Raw genomic sequence first — 22,171 nt, forward strand, 5'->3', positions numbered from 1 at the left:
CTGTATAGTATGGTATAGTATTGTATAGTATTGTATAGTATGGTATTGCATTGTATAGTATTGTGTAGTATTGTATAGTATGGTATAGTATGGCACCGTAGAATATTGCATTGCATAGTATAGAATGGTATAGTATAGTATAGTATGGTATTGCATAGTATGGTATAGGGTAGTATGCCGTTGTATAGTATGGGTTAGGATAGTATGGTATTGTATAGTATTGTATTGTAGAACATAGTATGGTATAGTATGGTATCGTATAGTATGGTATTGTATAGTATAGTATTGTATAGTATAGTATTGTATAGTATGGTATTGTATAGTATGCCGTTGTATAGTATTGTATGGTATGGTATAGGATAGTATGGTGTTGTATAGTATGGTATAGTAGAATATTGTATTGTATAGTATGATATAGTATAGTATGGTATAGAATTGTATTGTATAGTATGGTTTAGCATGGTATAGTATGGTATTGTATTGTATAGTATGGTATAGTTTTGTAGAATATTGTATTACATAGTATAGTATGGTATAGTATGGTATCGTATAGTATGGTATTGTAGAATATTGTATTGTATAGTATGGTATGGCATTGTATAGTATAGTATGGTATACCATAGTATGGTATAGTATGCTATTGTATAGTATTGTATAGTATGGTATTGTATTGTATAGTATGGTATAGTATGGCATCGTAGAATATTGCATTGCATAGTATAGAATGGTATAGTATGGTATTGTATAGTATGGTATTGTATAGTATGGTATAGGATAGTATGCCGTTGTATAGTATGGTATAGGATAGTATGGTATTGTATAGTATTGTAGAACATTGTATTGTATAGTATGGTATCGTATAGTATGGTATTGTAGAATATTGTATTGTATAGTATAGTATTGTATAGTATGGTATTGTATAGTATGCCGTTGTATAGTATTGTATGGTATGGTATAGGATAGTATGGTGTTGTATAGTATGGTATAGTAGAATATTGTATTGTATAGTATTATATAGTATAGTATGGTATAGTATTGTATTGTATAGTATGGTTTAGCATGGTATAGTATGGTATTGTATTGTATAGTATGGTATAGTTTTGTAGAATATTGTATTACATAGTATAGTATGGTATAGTATGGTATCGTATAGTATGGTATGGTATAGTATGCTATTGTATAGTATGGTATTGTATATTATTGTATTGTAGAATAGTGTATATTATAGCATGGTATAGTATGGTATTGTATAGTATGGTAGTGTAGAATATTGTATTGTATAGTATGGTATAGTATTGTACGGTATTGTATTGTATAGTATGGTATAGTATGGTACTGTATTGTATAGTATGGTGCTGTAGTGTATAGCATAGTATTGTATAGTATAGCATGGTACTGTATAGTATGGTTGTGTATAGTATGATGTTGTATTGTATGGTATTGCATTGTATAGTATTGTATAGTATTGTATAGTATGGTATAGTACGGTAATGTATAGTATGGTGTATAGTATGGTATTGTATAGTATGGTATGGGAATGTATAGTATGGTATTGTATAGTATGGTATTGTATTGTATAGTATGGTATAGTATGGCACCGTAGAATATGGCATTGCATAGTATAGAATGGTATAGTATGGTATTGTATAGTATGGTATTGTATTGTATAGTATGGTATAGTATGGCACCGTAGAATATTGCATTGCATAGTATAGAATGGTATAGTATGGTATTGTATAGTATGGTATTGTATAGTATGGTATTGTATTGTATAGTATGGTATAGTATGGCACCGTAGAATATTGCATTGCATAGTATAGAATGGTATAGTATGGTATTGTATAGTATGGTATTGTATAGTATGGTATAGGATAGTATGCCGTTGTATAGTATGGTATAGGATAGTATGGTATTGTATAGTATTGTAGAACATTGTATTGTATAGTATGGTATCGTATAGTATGGTATTCTAGAATATTGTATTGTATAGTATAGTATTGTATAGTATGGTATTGTATAGTATGCCGTTGTATAGTATTGTATAGTATGGTATAGTATGGTGTTGTATAGTATGGTATAGTAGAATATTGTATTGTATAGTATGATATAGTATAGTATGGTATAGTATTGTATTGTATAGTATGGTTTAGCATGGTATAGTATGTTATTGTATTGTATAGTATGGTATAGTTTTGTAGAATATTGTATTACATAGTATAGTATGGTATAGTATGGTATCGTATAGTATGCTATTGTATAGTATGGTATTGTATATGATTGTATTGTATAGTATGGTATAGTATGGTAATGTATAGTATGGTATGGTAATGTATAGTATGGTATTGCATTGTATAGTATTGTATAGTATGGTATTGCATTGTATAGTATTGTATAGTATTGTATAGTATGGTACTGTATAGTATGGTATTGTATAGTATGGTATAGTATGGTAATGTATAGTATGGTATTGTATAGTATGGTATTGTATAGTATGGTATGGTAATGTATAGTATGGTATTGCATTGTATAGTATTGTATAGTATTGTATGGTATAGTATGGTACTGTAGAATATTGTATTGTATTGTATAGTATGGTATTGTATAGTATGGTATGGTACCTTGAAGTTCTTCTGGAAAGACTTGTACTGGAAGGCCTGGTTCTGCAGGTCGTCTATGGAGACCTGGACCTCGTCCAGCAGCAGACGGACCTTGGGACGCTCAGCGTTGATGTCCATGATCTGATTGTTCTGGGGAGCAGAGATCAACACATTCACACAGTTATACATGGGTCAGGGACGGGCAACTGTTTTACTCGCAGCAAAATGTCACCTAGGGCCCCAAAAAGGCTAGGGCCGGCTCTGCCTGCGTGCTTGGGTATGGATGTTTATTTTACCTTTATTTTACTATGCAAGTCAGTTAAGAACAAATTCTTATTTTCAATGACAGCCTATGAACAGTGGGTTAACTGCCTGTTCAGGGGCAGAACAACAGATTTGTACCTTGTCAGCTCGGGGGTTTGAACTTGCAACCTTCCGGTTACTAGTCCAACGCTCTAACCACTAGGCTACCCTGCCGCCCCTCCCTGGATGTGGGTATGCAGACCCGCGAGCCACAGCGGCGGTGGAGTTCAGATTTTTAATGGCTCCAAACCCCATCAAAGCTGTTCCTCCCTGGTCTGGATCAAACCCATACACATCTCTATTTACCCTACTCTGACAGACAAAATGATCTTTTCAGGTCAGTTGATTTAGAGCACAACGACCTGGGGAAGAGGAACCCAGTTGTAAATCACTGTCATATCCAGAGACTGATGTCTACATTCTTAGCTTTTTCCACAGTTATTTATAAAGCCTGTCTGGGAACAAACACTGACTCTTAGCGTGATGCTGAAGCTAATGTGATACAATGCATCTGAGCGTTGACCCTTGACCTCTAGTTACCTGAGCCTGCTGTTTGACCCTCTTGACCTCCTTGTTGAGGTCGGTGATGTCCCGTTGGAGGTGGACACAGAACTTGTCCACGTTGGCGTCCTTCTCTCCCACGGCCTTGTCGATGGCGTTGCGTACGCCGGTGACTGAGGGTTTCAGGGTGGCGTAGACGGCCAAGTCCTCAGGAGGGCAGGGCACGGAGTAGGAGTCTATCAGCTTGTACATCTGGCACACGGTCTCTGTCTGCTCGTCCAGCCACTCCATCTGACACACAAACACACAGGCCATGAAAGAACTGGCAGTGTTTACCCCAGATGTTTTGCTAGGCGGGCCATGCTGGCTGAAAACAGAAATTCGACTAAGTCCTTTCCCAGAAACATCCAAGAAAGACTTTCACCTGACAACATGAACCCAACACTACTGACTCCCTTGGTCATCTTTCCCAGTAGTGTGGTAATGAGTAATGTAACAATGACTAGACAGTGTGATACAAAGTGACAAAGTACTCTGGGGCTGAGTCAGCAGCTACCCTGGGTCTGAGTCCCCTACTCTGGGTCTGAGTCCCCTACTCTGGGTCTGTCCCCTACTCTAGGTCTGTCCCCTACTCTGGGTCTGAGTCCCCTACTCTGTGTCTGAGTCCCCTACTCTGGGTCTGAGTCCCCTACTCTGGGTCTGTCCCCTACTCTGGGTCTGTCCCCTACTCTAGGTCTGTCCCCTACTCTGGGTCTGAGTCCCCTACTCTGGGTCTGAGTCCCCTACTCTGGGTCTGAGTCCCCTACTCTGGGTCTGTCCCCTACTCTGGGTCTGTCCCCTACTCTAGGTCTGTCCCCTACTCTGGGTCTGAGTCCCCTACTCTGGGTCTGTCCCCTACTCTTGGTCTGAGTCCCCTACTCTGGGTCTGAGTCCCCTACTCTGGGTCTGTCCCCTACTCTGGGACGGAGTCAGTCTCTTGAATGAAGAAGATGATGGCTCTGTGTGACCGTCAACCTTAACCTAATTCCCCTAACCTGCTACGTTCATTTTCTTAACCCTACTGCGTAAGTTCCCCTAACCCGCTACGTTCATTTTCCTAACCCTACTGCGTAAGTTCTCCTAACCTGCTACGTTCATTTTCCTAACCCTACTGCGTAAGTTCTCCTAACCTGCTACGTTCATTTTCCTAACCCTACTGCGTAAGTTTTCCTAACCCTACTGCGTAAGTTCTCCTAACCTGCTACGTTCATTTTCCTAACCCTACTGCGTAGGTTCTCCTAACCTGCTACATTCATTTTCCTAACCCTACTGCGTAGGTTCTCCTAACCTGCTACGTTCATTTTCCTAACCCTACTGCGTAAGTTCTCCTAACCTGCCAGGAAAAAGTCAATTTTTACAAAAGCTGTATCCTTTCTAGACAAAACCGTCTTTTACCCGCTCCTGTATCTCCTCTAGGAAGGTGAGGGAGTTGACGAACTCTGTAGTTGCAGAGGGGATGAACTCCAGTTTGAACTGGGCATCCTGAGCCTCAGCGATGATGGCGTCGATCTTTCTCTTGGCCAGCAGGGGGAGCATGTCATTGATGGCCTGGAGGGGAGGGTGGGAGGGGGGGCAGCACAGGCGTTAATGTTGGTCAGTGGGTGGATGGACGGCCCAATCCCAAATCCACCACTTGATCCTAAGCCCTATGGACTTGTGGAGAACCGAGAGGATTTGACATTTGTAAGCAATTTGGTAATAGCTCAAACTCGCCCTCTGATAGGCTAAGTGGAAGTTTATATTTGTACATATTGCTAATACCAATGAATAAGTTTCAGATCTCCACAGTGCAAAGGCAGGGGGTGATTAACACTGGGAACACTGTTCCTCTCCTCCTACCTCCAGACAGCGTAGTGGTGAGGGGAGGAGCTTCCCTTTAAGCAGAGTGGTGTCTACCAGCAGCAGGCCCAGGTGCCTCTTCTGTTTGATGGCCTGGGCCTCTTTATGTTCGCTGTGGTACTTCTCCAGACTCTCAGCGAAGAACGCCACTCCTACAGGGAACAGGACAGGGTACAGAGTCACATGATGACTCTCTAGACCGTTTAAAAAAGAGAGATGGGGGAGTGTTGATTTGCCACTGTGAAATATACTGAAAATGCCTAAAGGACCTCATTGGATCCAAAGGTCTGAATGAACTGAGACAACATGGATATGCTGCTGTAGTATTTGTGTTGACTGTAGAAACTCAAAGCTATATACTGAAAAGAAGTGCCTTGGCTAATCCATTTTCTCTGTTCCCCGGTAAGTTCATTGAATTGATGATGTTGGTGACGATGATGAAGAGCGTTGCTACGGTACCGTGATCCTGATCTCTGAGCGCGCCCAGGTCCAGACTCTCATTCTCTCTGTAGAAGACGCGGAAGCTCTCAAAGGTGCGCGCGTACACGCTGGCCGAGTCAAACGCAAACTGGAGCGATTGCTGAGAGGGAGCGAGAGGAGGAGGAAGAGGGAGACGAGGAGGAAGAGGGAGACGAGGAGAGACAACAAAACAAACTTCTTAATGAGGCAGCCAGTTAGACGAACAGTCAGGGAATCAGGGCACAAGGACGAAGAGGCAAGACAACAAAACACTGGACTGGGAAAGGCATTTAACTGCCACAACAGATTTAAAGAGCTTTGCCATTAGGGATCATAATAGACACTAAGTTGACACCAAAATGTCCAAGACAATTACCATCCACTTAGCTCATTCAAATGACCTTTAAAAAGGACACAGAATGCTGACCTTGATGTCGAGGATGATGTTCAGGAGGTGTTTATCATCCTCTAACATGGCCTCCAGACCAGGACCTTCACCACACGTCTTCTCCTCCACCTGAATGGTAGTGGAATACAACCATGTTATGATAGGATAGTATTACATCTCCTCTACCTGAATGGTACAACCATGTTATGATAGGATAGTATTACATCTCCTCTACCTGAATGGTTGTGGAATACAACCATGTTATGATAGGATAGTATTACATCTCCTCTACCTGAATGGTACAACCATGTTATGATAGGATAGTATTACATCTCCTCTACCTGAATGGTACAACCATGTTATGATAGGATAGTATTACATCTCCTCCACCTGAATGGTAGTGGAATACAACCATGTTATGATAGGATAGTATTACATCTCCTCTACCTGAATGGCACAACCATGTTATGATAGGATAGTATTACATCTCCTCTACCTGAATGGTTGTGGAATACAACCATGTTATGATAGGATAGTATTACATCTCCTCTACCTGAATGATAGTGGAATACAACCATGTTATGATAGGATAGTATTACATCTCCTCTACCTGAATGGTACAACCATGTTATGATAGGATAGTATTACATCTCCTCTACCTGAATGGTACAACCATGTTATGATAGGATAGTATTACATCTCCTCTACCTGAATGATAGTGGAATACAACCATGTTATGATAGGATAGTATTACATCTCCTCTACCTGAATGGTACAACCATGTTATGATAGGATAGTATTACATCTCCTCTACCTGAATGATAGTGGAATACAACCATGTTATGATAGGATAGTATTACATCTCCTCTACCTGAATGGTACAACCATGTTATGATAGGATAGTATTACATCTCCTCTACCTGAATGGTACAACCATGTTATGATAGGATAGTATTACATCTCCTCTACCTGAATGATAGTGGAATACAACCATGTTATGATAGGATAGTATTACATCTCCTCTACCTGAATGGTAGTGGAATACAACCATGTTATGATAGGATAGTATTACATCTCCTCTACCTGAATGGTAGTGGAATACAACCATGTTATGATAGGATGGTATTACATCTCCTCTACCTGAATGGTACAACCATGTTATGATAGGATAGTATTACATCTCCTCTACCTGAATGATAGTGGAATACAACCATGTTATGATAGGATAGTATTACATCTCCTCTACCTGAATGGTAGTGGAATACAACCATGTTATGATAGGATGGTATTACATCTCCTCTACCTGAATGGTACAACCATGTTATGATAGGATAGTATTACATCTCCTCCACCTGAGTGATAGTGGAATACAACCATGTTATGATAGGATAGTATTACATCTCCTCTACCTGAATGGTACAACCATGTTATGATAGGATAGTATTACATCTCCTCTACCTGAATGGTACAACCATGTTATGATAGGATAGTATTACATCTCCTCTACCTGAATGGTAGTGGAATACAACCATGTTATGATAGGATAGTATTACATCTCCTCTACCTGAATGGTACAACCATGTTATGATAGGATAGTATTACATCTCCTCTACCTGAATGGTTGTGGAATACAACCATGTTATGATAGGATAGTATTACATCTCCTCTACCTGAATGGTAGTGGAATACAACCATGTTATGATAGGATAGTATTACATCTCCTCTACCTGAATGGTACAACCATGTTATGATAGGATAGTATTACATCTACACTACCTGAATGGTACAACCATGTTATGATAGGATAGTATTACATCTACACTACCTGAATGGTAGTGGAATACAACCATGTTATGATAGGATAGTATTACATCTCCTCTACCTGAATGGTTGTGGAATACAACCATGTTATGATAGGATAGTATTACATCTCCTCTACCTGAATGGTACAACCATGTTATGATAGGATAGTATTACATCTCCTCTACCTGAATGATAGTGGAATACAACCATGTTATGATAGGATAGTATTACATCTCCTCCACCTGAATGATAGTGGAATACAACCATGTTATGATAGGATAGCATTACATCTCCTCTACCTGAATGGTACAACCATGTTATGATAGGATAGTATTACATCTCCTCTACCTGAATGGTAGTGGAATACAACCATGTTATGATAGGATAGTATTACATCTCCTCTACCTGAATGGTACAACCATGTTATGATAGGATAGTATTACATCTCCTCTACCTGAATGGTACAACCATGTTATGATAGGATAGTATTACATCTCCTCCACCTGAATGATAGTGGAATACAACCATGTTATGATAGGATAGTATTACATCTCCTCTACCTGAATGATAGTGGAATACAACCATGTTATGATAGGATAGTATTACATCTCCTCTACCTGAATGATAGTGGAATACAACCATGTTATGATAGGATAGTATTACATCTCCTCCACCTGAATGGTAGCGGAATACAACCATGTTATGATAGGATAGTATTACATCTCCTCTACCTGAATGATAGTGGAATACAACCATGTTATGATAGGATAGTATTACATCTCCTCTACCTGAATGGTACAACCATGTTATGATAGGATAGTATTACATCTCCTCTACCTGAATGATAGTGGAATACAACCATGTTATGATAGGATAGTATTACATCTCCTCTACCTGAATGGTACAACCATGTTATGATAGGATAGTATTACATCTCCTCTACCTGAATGGTACAACCATGTTATGATAGGATAGTATTACATCTCCTCTACCTGAATGGTACAACCATGTTATGATAGGATAGTATTACATCTCCTCTACCTGAATGGTACAACCATGTTATGATAGGATATTATTACATCTCCTCTACCTGAATGGTACAACCATGTTATGATAGGATAGTATTACATCTCCTCTACCTGAATGATAGTGGAATACAACCATGTTATGATAGGATGGTATTACATCTCCTCTACCTGAATGGTACAACCATGTTATGATAGGATAGTATTACATCTCCTCTACCTGAATGGTAGTGGAATACAACCATGTTATGATAGGATAGTATTACATCTACACTACCTGAATGGTACAACCATGTTATGATAGGATAGTATTACATCTACACTACCTGAATGGTACAACCATGTTATGATAGGATAGTATTACATCTCCTCTACCTGAATGATAGTGGAATACAACCATGTTATGATAGGATAGTATTACATCTCCTCTACCTGAATGGTAGTGGAATACAACCATGTTATGATAGGATAGTATTACATCTCCTCTACCTGAATGGTAGTGGAATACAACCATGTTATGATAGGATGGTATTACATCTCCTCTACCTGAATGGTACAACCATGTTATGATAGGATAGTATTACATCTCCTCTACCTGAATGATAGTGGAATACAACCATGTTATGATAGGATAGTATTACATCTCCTCTACCTGAATGGTAGTGGAATACAACCATGTTATGATAGGATGGTATTACATCTCCTCTACCTGAATGGTACAACCATGTTATGATAAGATAGTATTACATCTCCTCCACCTGAGTGATAGTGGAATACAACCATGTTATGATAGGATAGTATTACATCTCCTCTACCTGAATGGTACAACCATGTTATGATAGGATAGTATTACATCTCCTCTACCTGAATGGTACAACCATGTTATGATAGGATAGTATTACATCTCCTCTACCTGAATGGTTGTGGAATACAACCATGTTATGATAGGATAGTATTACATCTCCTCTACCTGAATGGTAGTGGAATACAACCATGTTATGATAGGATAGTATTACATCTCCTCTACCTGAATGGTACAACCATGTTATGATAGGATAGTATTACATCTCCTCTACCTGAATGGTAGTGGAATACAACCATGTTATGATAGGATAGTATTACATCTACACTACCTGAATGGTACAACCATGTTATGATAGGATAGTATTACATCTACACTACCTGAATGGTACAACCATGTTATGATAGGATAGTATTACATCTCCTCTACCTGAATGATAGTGGAATACAACCATGTTATGATAGGATAGTATTACATCTCCTCTACCTGAATGGTAGTGGAATACAACCATGTTATGATAGGATAGTATTACATCTCCTCTACCTGAATGGTAGTGGAATACAACCATGTTATGATAGGATGGTATTACATCTCCTCTACCTGAATGGTACAACCATGTTATGATAGGATAGTATTACATCTCCTCTACCTGAATGATAGTGGAATACAACCATGTTATGATAGGATAGTATTACATCTCCTCTACCTGAATGGTAGTGGAATACAACCATGTTATGATAGGATGGTATTACATCTCCTCTACCTGAATGGTACAACCATGTTATGATAGGATAGTATTACATCTCCTCCACCTGAGTGATAGTGGAATACAACCATGTTATGATAGGATAGTATTACATCTCCTCTACCTGAATGGTACAACCATGTTATGATAGGATAGTATTACATCTCCTCTACCTGAATGGTACAACCATGTTATGATAGGATAGTATTACATCTCCTCTACCTGAATGGTAGTGGAATACAACCATGTTATGATAGGATAGTATTACATCTCCTCTACCTGAATGGTACAACCATGTTATGATAGGATAGTATTACATCTCCTCTACCTGAATGGTTGTGGAATACAACCATGTTATGATAGGATAGTATTACATCTCCTCTACCTGAATGGTAGTGGAATACAACCATGTTATGATAGGATAGTATTACATCTCCTCTACCTGAATGGTACAACCATGTTATGATAGGATAGTATTACATCTACACTACCTGAATGGTACAACCATGTTATGATAGGATAGTATTACATCTACACTACCTGAATGGTAGTGGAATACAACCATGTTATGATAGGATAGTATTACATCTCCTCTACCTGAATGGTTGTGGAATACAACCATGTTATGATAGGATAGTATTACATCTCCTCTACCTGAATGGTACAACCATGTTATGATAGGATAGTATTACATCTCCTCTACCTGAATGATAGTGGAATACAACCATGTTATGATAGGATAGTATTACATCTCCTCCACCTGAATGATAGTGGAATACAACCATGTTATGATAGGATAGCATTACATCTCCTCTACCTGAATGGTACAACCATGTTATGATAGGATAGTATTACATCTCCTCTACCTGAATGGTACAACCATGTTATGATAGGATAGTATTACATCTCCTCTACCTGAATGGTAGTGGAATACAACCATGTTATGATAGGATAGTATTACATCTCCTCTACCTGAATGGTACAACCATGTTATGATAGGATAGTATTACATCTCCTCTACCTGAATGGTACAACCATGTTATGATAGGATAGTATTACATCTCCTCTACCTGAATGATAGTGGAATACAACCATGTTATGATAGGATAGTATTACATCTCCTCTACCTGAATGGTACAACCATGTTATGATAGGATATTATTACATCTCCTCTACCTGAATGGTACAACCATGTTATGATAGGATAGTATTACATCTCCTCTACCTGAATGATAGTGGAATACAACCATGTTATGATAGGATGGTATTACATCTCCTCTACCTGAATGGTACAACCATGTTATGATAGGATAGTATTACATCTCCTCTACCTGAATGGTAGTGGAATACAACCATGTTATGATAGGATAGTATTACATCTACACTACCTGAATGGTACAACCATGTTATGATAGGATAGTATTACATCTACACTACCTGAATGGTACAACCATGTTATGATAGGATAGTATTACATCTCCTCTACCTGAATGATAGTGGAATACAACCATGTTATGATAGGATAGTATTACATCTCCTCTACCTGAATGGTAGTGGAATACAACCATGTTATGATAGGATAGTATTACATCTCCTCTACCTGAATGGTAGTGGAATACAACCATGTTATGATAGGATGGTATTACATCTCCTCTACCTGAATGGTACAACCATGTTATGATAGGATAGTATTACATCTCCTCTACCTGAATGATAGTGGAATACAACCATGTTATGATAGGATAGTATTACATCTCCTCTACCTGAATGGTAGTGGAATACAACCATGTTATGATAGGATGGTATTACATCTCCTCTACCTGAATGGTACAACCATGTTATGATAGGATAGTATTACATCTCCTCCACCTGAGTGATAGTGGAATACAACCATGTTATGATAGGATAGTATTACATCTCCTCTACCTGAATGGTACAACCATGTTATGATAGGATAGTATTACATCTCCTCTACCTGAATGGTACAACCATGTTATGATAGGATAGTATTACATCTCCTCTACCTGAATGGTAGTGGATTACAACCATGTTATGATAGGATAGTATTACATCTCCTCTACCTGAATGGTACAACCATGTTATGATAGGATAGTATTACATCTCCTCTACCTGAATGGTTGTGGAATACAACCATGTTATGATAGGATAGTATTACATCTCCTCTACCTGAATGGTAGTGGAATACAACCATGTTATGATAGGATAGTATTACATATCCTCTACCTGAATGGTACAACCATGTTATGATAGGATAGTATTACATCTACACTACCTGAATGGTACAACCATGTTATGATAGGATAGTATTACATCTACACTACCTGAATGGTAGTGGAATACAACCATGTTATGATAGGATAGTATTACATCTCCTCTACCTGAATGGTTGTGGAATACAACCATGTTATGATAGGATAGTATTACATCTCCTCTACCTGAATGGTACAACCATGTTATGATAGGATAGTATTACATCTCCTCTACCTGAATGATAGTGGAATACAACCATGTTATGATAGGATAGTATTACATCTCCTCCACCTGAATGATAGTGGAATACAACCATGTTATGATAGGATAGCATTACATCTCCTCTACCTGAATGGTACAACCATGTTATGATAGGATAGTATTACATCTCCTCTACCTGAATGGTACAACCATGTTATGATAGGATAGTATTACATCTCCTCTACCTGAATGGTAGTGGAATACAACCATGTTATGATAGGATAGTATTACATCTCCTCTACCTGAATGGTACAACCATGTTATGATAGGATAGTATTACATCTCCTCTACCTGAATGGTACAACCATGTTATGATAGGATAGTATTACATCTCCTCTACCTGAATGATAGTGGAATACAACCATGTTATGATAGGATAGTATTACATCTCCTCTACCTGAATGGTACAACCATGTTATGATAGGATAGTATTACATCTCCTCCACCTGAATGATAGTGGAATACAACCATGTTATGATAGGATAGTATTACATCTCCTCTACCTGAATGATAGTGGAATACAACCATGTTATGATAGGATAGTATTACATCTCCTCCACCTGAATGGTAGTGGAATACAACCATGTTATGATAGGATAGTATTACATCTCCTCTACCTGAATGATAGTGGAATACAACCATGTTATGATAGGATAGTATTACATCTCCTCTACCTGAATGGTACAACCATGTTATGATAGGATATTATTACATATCCTCTACCTGAATGGTACAACCATGTTATGATAGGATAGTATTACATCTCCTCTACCTGAATGATAGTGGAATACAACCATGTTATGATAGGATGGTATTACATCTCCTCTACCTGAATGGTACAACCATGTTATGATAGGATAGTATTACATCTCCTCTACCTGAATGGTAGTGGAATACAACCATGTTATGATAGGATAGTATTACATCTACACTACCTGAATGGTACAACCATGTTATGATAGGATAGTATTACATCTACACTACCTGAATGGTACAACCATGTTATGATAGGATAGTATTACATCTCCTCTACCTGAATGATAGTGGAATACAACCATGTTATGATAGGATAGTATTACATCTCCTCTACCTGAATGGTAGTCGAATACAACCATGTTATGATAGGATATTATTACATCTCCTCTACCTGAATGGTAGTGGAATACAACCATGTTATGATAGGATGGTATTACATCTCCTCTACCTGAATGGTACAACCATGTTATGATAGGATAGTATTACATCTCCTCCACCTGAGTGATAGTGGAATACAACCATGTTATGATAGGATAGTATTACATCTCCTCTACCTGAATGGTACAACCATGTTATGATAGGATAGTATTACATCTCCTCTACCTGAATGGTACAACCATGTTATGATAGGATAGTATTACATCTCCTCTACCTGAATGGTAGTGGAATACAACCATGTTATGATAGGATAGTATTACATCTCCTCTACCTGAATGGTACAACCATGTTATGATAGGATAGTATTACATCTCCTCTACCTGAATGGTTGTGGAATACAACCATGTTATGATAGGATAGTATTACATCTCCTCTACCTGAATGGTAGTGGAATACAACCATGTTATGATAGGATAGTATTACATCTCCTCTACCTGAATGGTACAACCATGTTATGATAGGATAGTATTACATCTACACTACCTGAATGGTACAACCATGTTATGATAGGATAGTATTACATCTACACTACCTGAATGGTAGTGGAATACAACCATGTTATGATAGGATAGTATTACATCTCCTCTACCTGAATGGTTGTGGAATACAACCATGTTATGATAGGATAGTATTACATCTCCTCTACCTGAATGGTACAACCATGTTATGAGGTAGAGGAGATATTACAGGATAGGATAGTATTACATCTCCTCTACCTGAATGATAGTGGAATACAACCATGTTATGATAGGATAGTATTACATCTCCTCCACCTGAATGATAGTGGAATACAACCATGTTATGATAGGATAGCATTACATCTCCTCTACCTGAATGGTACAACCATGTTATGATAGGATAGTATTACATCTCCTCTACCTGAATGGTACAACCATGTTATGATAGGATAGTATTACATCTCCTCTACCTGAATGGTAGTGGAATACAACCATGTTATGATAGGATAGTATTACATATCCTCTACCTGAATGGTACAACCATGTTATGATAGGATAGTATTACATCTACACTACCTGAATGGTACAACCATGTTATGATAGGATAGTATTACATCTACACTACCTGAATGGTAGTGGAATACAACCATGTTATGATAGGATAGTATTACATCTCCTCTACCTGAATGGTTGTGGAATACAACCATGTTATGATAGGATAGTATTACATCTCCTCTACCTGAATGGTACAACCATGTTATGATAGGATAGTATTACATCTCCTCTACCTGAATGATAGTGGAATACAACCATGTTATGATAGGATAGTATTACATCTCCTCCACCTGAATGATAGTGGAATACAACCATGTTATGATAGGATAGCATTACATCTCCTCTACCTGAATGGTACAACCATGTTATGATAGGATAGTATTACATCTCCTCTACCTGAATGGTACAACCATGTTATGATAGGATAGTATTACATCTCCTCTACCTGAATGGTAGTGGAATACAACCATGTTATGATAGGATAGTATTACATCTCCTCTACCTGAATGGTACAACCATGTTATGATAGGATAGTATTACATCTCCTCTACCTGAATGGTACAACCATGTTATGATAGGATAGTATTACATCTCCTCTACCTGAATGATAGTGGAATACAACCATGTTATGATAGGATAGTATTACATCTCCTCTACCTGAATGGTACAACCATGTTATGATAGGATAGTATTACATCTCCTCCACCTGAATGATAGTGGAATACAACCATGTTATGATAGGATAGTATTACATCTCCTCTACCTGAATGATAGTGGAATACAACCATGTTATGATAGGATAGTATTACATCTCCTCCACCTGAATGGTAGTGGAATACAACCATGTTATGATAGGATAGTATTACATCTCCTCTACCTGAATGATAGTGGAATACAACCATGTTATGATAGGATAGTATTACATCTCCTCTACCTGAATGGTACAACCATGTTATGATAGGATATTATTACATATCCTCTACCTGAATGGTACAACCATGTTATGATAGGATAGTATTACATCTCCTCTACCTGAATGATAGTGGAATACAACCATGTTATGATAGGATGGTATTACATCTCCTCTACCTGAATGGTACAACCATGTTATGATAGGATAGTATTACATCTCCTCTACCTGAATGGTAGTGGAATACAACCATGTTATGATAGGATAGTATTACATCTACACTACCTGAATGGTACAACCATGTTATGATAGGATAGTATTACATCTACACTACCTGAATGGTACAACCATGTTATGATAGGATAGTATTACATCTCCTCTACCTGAATGATAGTGGAATACAACCATGTTATGATAGGATAGTATTACATCTCCTCTACCTGAATGGTAGTCGAATACAACCATGTTATGATAGGATATTATTACATCTCCTCTACCTGAATGGTAGTGGAATACAACCATGTTATGATAGGATGGTATTACATCTCCTCTACCTGAATGGTACAACCATGTTATGATAGGATAGTATTACATCTCCTCCACCTGAGTGATAGTGGAATACAACCATGTTATGATAGGATAGTATTACATCTCCTCTACCTGAATGGTACAACCATGTTATGATAGGATAGTATTACATCTCCTCTACCTGAATGGTACAACCATGTTATGATAGGATAGTATTACATCTCCTCTACCTGAATGGTAGTGGAATACAACCATGTTATGATAGGATAGTATTACATCTCCTCTACCTGAATGGTACAACCATGTTATGATAGGATAGTATTACATCTCCTCTACCTGAATGGTTGTGGAATACAACCATGTTATGATAGGATAGTATTACATCTCCTCTACCTGAATGGTAGTGGAATACAACCATGTTATGATAGGATAGTATTACATCTCCTCTACCTGAATGGTACAACCATGTTATGATAGGATAGTATTACATCTACACTACCTGAATGGTACAACCATGTTATGATAGGATAGTATTACATCTACACTACCTGAATGGTAGTGGAATACAACCATGTTATGATAGGATAGTATTACATCTCCTCTACCTGAATGGTTGTGGAATACAACCATGTTATGATAGGATAGTATTACATCTCCTCTACCTGAATGGTACAACCATGTTATGAGGTAGAGGAGATATTACAGGATAGGATAGTATTACATCTCCTCTACCTGAATGATAGTGGAATACAACCATGTTATGATAGGATAGTATTACATCTCCTCCACCTGAATGATAGTGGAATACAACCATGTTATGATAGGATAGCATTACATCTCCTCTACCTGAATGGTACAACCATGTTATGATAGGATAGTATTACATCTCCTCTACCTGAATGGTACAACCATGTTATGATAGGATAGTATTACATCTCCTCTACCTGAATGGTAGTGGAATACAACCATGTTATGATAGGATAGTATTACATCTCCTCTACCTGAATGGTACAACCATGTTATGATAGGATAGTATTACATCTCCTCTACCTGAATGGTACAACCATGTTATGATAGGATAGTATTACATCTCCTCTACCTGAATGATAGTGGAATACAACCATGTTATGATAGGATAGTATTACATCTCCTCTACCTGAATGGTACAACCATGTTATGATAGGATAGTATTACATCTCCTCCACCTGAATGATAGTGGAATACAACCATGTTATGATAGGATAGTATTACATCTCCTCTACCTGAATGATAGTGGAATACAACCATGTTATGATAGGATAGTATTACATCTCCTCTACCTGAATGATAGTGGAATACAACCATGTTATGATAGGATAGTATTACATCTCCTCCACCTGAATGGTAGTGGAATACAACCATGTTATGATAGGATAGTATTACATCTCCTCTACCTGAATGATAGTGGAATACAACCATGTTATGATAGGATAGTATTACATCTCCTCTACCTGAATGGTACAACCATGTTATGATAGGATAGTATTACATCTCCTCTACCTGAATGATAGTGGAATACAACCATGTTATGATAGGATAGTATTACATCTCCTCTACCTGAATGGTACAACCATGTTATGATAGGATAGTATTACATCTCCTCTACCTGAATGGTACAACCATGTTATGATAGGATATTATTACATCTCCTCTACCTGAATGGTACAACCATGTTATGATAGGATAGTATTACATCTCCTCTACCTGAATGATAGTGGAATACAACCATGTTATGATAGGATGGTATTACATCTCCTCTACCTGAATGGTACAACCATGTTATGATAGGATAGTATTACATCTCCTCTACCTGAATGGTAGTGGAATACAACCATGTTATGATAGGATAGTATTACATCTCCTCTACCTGAATGGTAGTGGAATACAACCATGTTATGATAGGATATTATTACATCTCCTCTACCTGAATGGTACAACCATGTTATGATAGGATAGTATTACATCTCCTCTACCTGAATGGTAGTGGAATACAACCATGTTATGATAGGATAGTATTACATCTACACTACCTGAATGGTACAACCATGTTATGATAGGATAGTATTACATCTACACTACCTGAATGGTACAACCATGTTATGATAGGATAGTATTACATCTCCTCTACCTGAATGATAGTGGAATACAACCATGTTATGATAGGATAGTATTACATCTCCTCTACCTGAATGATAGTGGAATACAACCATGTTATGATAGGATAGTATTACATCTCCTCTACCTGAATGGTACAACCATGTTATGATAGGATAGTATTACATCTCCTCTACCTGAATGGTACAACCATGTTATGATAGGATAGTATTACATCTCCTCTACCTGAATGATAGTGGAATACAACCATGTTATGATAGGATGGTATTACATCTCCTCCACCTGAATGATAGTGGAATACAACCATGTTATGATAGGATAGTATTACATCTCCTCTACCTGAATGGTACAACCATGTTATGATAGGATAGTATTACATCTCCTCTACCTGAATGGTACAACCATGTTATGATAGGATAGTATTACATCTCCTCCACCTGAATGGTAGTGGAATACAACCATGTTATGATAGGATAGTATTACATCTCCTCTACCTGAATGGTACAACCATGTTATGATAGGATAGTATTACATCTCCTCCACCTGAATGGTAGTGGAATACAACCATGTTATGATAGGATATTATTACATCTCCTCTACCTGAATGATAGTGGAATACAACCATGTTATGATAGGATATTATTACATCTCCTCTACCTGAATGGTACAACCATGTTATGATAGGATAGTATTACATCTCCTCTACCTGAATGGTAGTGGAATACAACCATGTTATGATAGGATGGTATTACATCTCCTCCACCTGAATGGTACAACCATGTTATGATATGATAGTATTACATCTCCTCCACCTGAATGGTAGTGGAATACAACCATGTTATGATAGTTATGATAGGATAGTATTACTAACTGGACAACAGCCATCTTATCATGAAGATTCTTCACATTGCTTTTAATTCTAGAACTAGGTTTAATCTGTGTCTGGAAAACTGTCCCCAAAAACTACAACTAAACTAAATAACACCCTTGTCTTCGGTGAGCTAAGACCTGCACTGGACTTGTTCCTACAAGCACGGACGTTGCTGATAGCTACTTTGAGGAAAAATGTACTCACTATAACAGGTGTAGTTGTCTCACTATAACAGGTGTAGTTGTCTCACTATAACAGGTGTAGTTGTCTCACTATAACAGGTGTAGTTGTCTCACTATAACATGTGTAGTTGTCTCACTATAACAGGTGTAGTTGTTACACCGAGCTTACTGTAAGATAAAAAAACGTTTTTATGCTAATTAGTCAACGGTAGTGTTTCACACCTTGCTGTTGATCATGGGCTGAGTGAAGGCATCAAAGTAGGAGTCAGTCACCAACACAACTAATGACAACACCGTCTCCTGGAACCTAGAGATGATCTCTGACACACACTCCTGTTAGGGGAATATACACACACACACACAGCCACACACACATGCACAGATACACAACCCACACACGACACACGCACAGACACACAACCCACACACACAGGCACACACAAGGCACAGACACACAACCCACACACAACCCACACACGACACACACACACAACCCACACACGACACACACACAGACACACACACAGACACACAACCCACACACAACACACACACAGACACACAACCCACACACGACACACACACAGACACTCAAACAAAAACACAGGGACAGTATAAAGAGAGAGCGTGAGAGAGATACATTTTTACAAACAAAAAAAGTAACAAATTCAGAGCCCTACTGATATGTAGCAGAATGATGACATCGTCAGTGAGCTGAAAGTTGAGAGGTCAGGGGTTACAGACCTGGAAGAGGTCTACGGAGGGTTCGTAGGTCAGAGCGTGGGTCTCCAGCATCAGCTCCGACACAAACATAGGTAGAAGATGAACAGCCTCCACTGTGGGCTCTGTAGCCTGAGGTACACACACACACAGACACACAAACACACCACACACACACCAAACACACACACACACACACACACACACACACACACACACACACACACACACACACACCACACACACACACACCACACACACACACCACACACACACACACCACACACACACACACCACACACACACACACACACACACACACACACACACACACACACACACACACACACACAGGGGTCAATACACAGTTAAAGGGGAAGGGATTGTCACAACAAAAGGAACCCACTATTCCGTTTAGTAAGCGTTTTTAGAAGGATGCAGGCAGAAAGCTGACTGTATTCTCCATTCTACAAGACAGACGATAACACCTGTTACACACTGTCCCTCTGTAGCTTTAAACTCTCCTAAACAGGCCTCTGGTTTCAGAAAGCCTAGTGGTCCACTGGAGGATCTCCATTGAGACGAGTTGGCTGAAAACGTAATGATGCTGGCCCATCGAAGGGGCTGGACGCCGTGGAGCTGCCATGTGGAGAATCCTAGTTGTATCTTGTTACTGATACCATGTCGTTTTGACTCATAGCTAATCAACAACTGGCCAAAAAGGTGGCCATTGTTTAAATGTATTTATGTTGTCAATAAACACGAAGCCAACCGTGTCTGTTTAGCTCCATAGTTGCTTTTTAGTCCGCGCAGGATGAGGCTACATCCACGTCTGAGAAAGTGTCCCTGAAGCCTTTTTCAAACCTCTCCACAGCCACCTTCATGTAGCCGCTCTGAACTACCTCACCTGCGTCACCAGGTCAACGTTCTGGTGATTAGTTGACCGGTTGAATCACGTGGACTAGTTCTGGAATAGATCAAATCCATGGAACGGCTGTGGGTCCCAGACGAGAGGTCTGAAACGGTCTTGCTGTACCTTCCTGTCGGAGTCCTCCGTGGCTCCACCTCCGTCTCCAGCAGCAGCAGCATCGGTGTCGGCCCAGCTGTGGATGACAGCGTGTGTTGGGGTGTGTTGGATCTGGTCCTGCAGGACGGCCAGTAGTTTGGCCACAGAGTTCACAGCCAGGATGTGCATGGTGTTCACCATCAGGTAGTCAGCCAACCGGATGAAACTGGAACAAGACAGAGTAGGAAGGGGGCTCCTTCACAGCACCTCCACAGGTAAAGCACTCCAGCTCAACGTACAGGTAGAAATGGGACGTGTGAGTGTGAGTGTGTGTGTGTGTGTGTGTGTGTGTGTGTGTGTGTGTGTGTGCGTGTGCGTGTGCGCGTGTGCACGTGCGTGCGCGTGTGCGCGTGCGTGTGCGTGTGTGTGTGTGTGTGTGTGTGAGTGATACCCACCAGGTGAGGCGTCTACAGTGGTACCTCTTGTTGGCCTGTTCTGTGTAACTCATCTTCTCTGGAGCCTCTTCAAACAGCAGCTCAATCTCAGGTGTTCCCTCTGGA

General features: G+C 39.0%; 1 protein-coding gene across 1 annotated transcript in view; it reads right to left on the bottom strand.

The window, feature by feature from the left end:
• LOC139394507 (dynein axonemal heavy chain 6-like) overlaps positions 1-22,171 on the bottom strand; it is a 153,574-nt gene that overhangs the window by 120,212 nt on the left and 11,191 nt on the right. The window contains exons 7-16 of the mRNA XM_071142580.1: positions 22,067-22,166; positions 21,629-21,837; positions 20,630-20,721; positions 20,108-20,218; positions 6,166-6,255; positions 5,739-5,859; positions 5,280-5,431; positions 4,836-4,988; positions 3,441-3,692; positions 2,619-2,747 (exon numbers count right to left, since the gene is read on the bottom strand). Of these exons, the coding sequence (XP_070998681.1) occupies positions 2,619-2,747; positions 3,441-3,692; positions 4,836-4,988; positions 5,280-5,431; positions 5,739-5,859; positions 6,166-6,255; positions 20,108-20,218; positions 20,630-20,721; positions 21,629-21,837; positions 22,067-22,166 (1,409 nt within the window). The remainder of the gene's footprint in view (positions 1-2,618; positions 2,748-3,440; positions 3,693-4,835; positions 4,989-5,279; positions 5,432-5,738; positions 5,860-6,165; positions 6,256-20,107; positions 20,219-20,629; positions 20,722-21,628; positions 21,838-22,066; positions 22,167-22,171) is intronic.

This window comes from Oncorhynchus clarkii, unplaced genomic scaffold (assembly GCF_045791955.1).
Source record: "Oncorhynchus clarkii lewisi isolate Uvic-CL-2024 unplaced genomic scaffold, UVic_Ocla_1.0 unplaced_contig_5647_pilon_pilon, whole genome shotgun sequence".
NCBI classification, from domain to species: domain Eukaryota; kingdom Metazoa; phylum Chordata; class Actinopteri; order Salmoniformes; family Salmonidae; genus Oncorhynchus; species Oncorhynchus clarkii.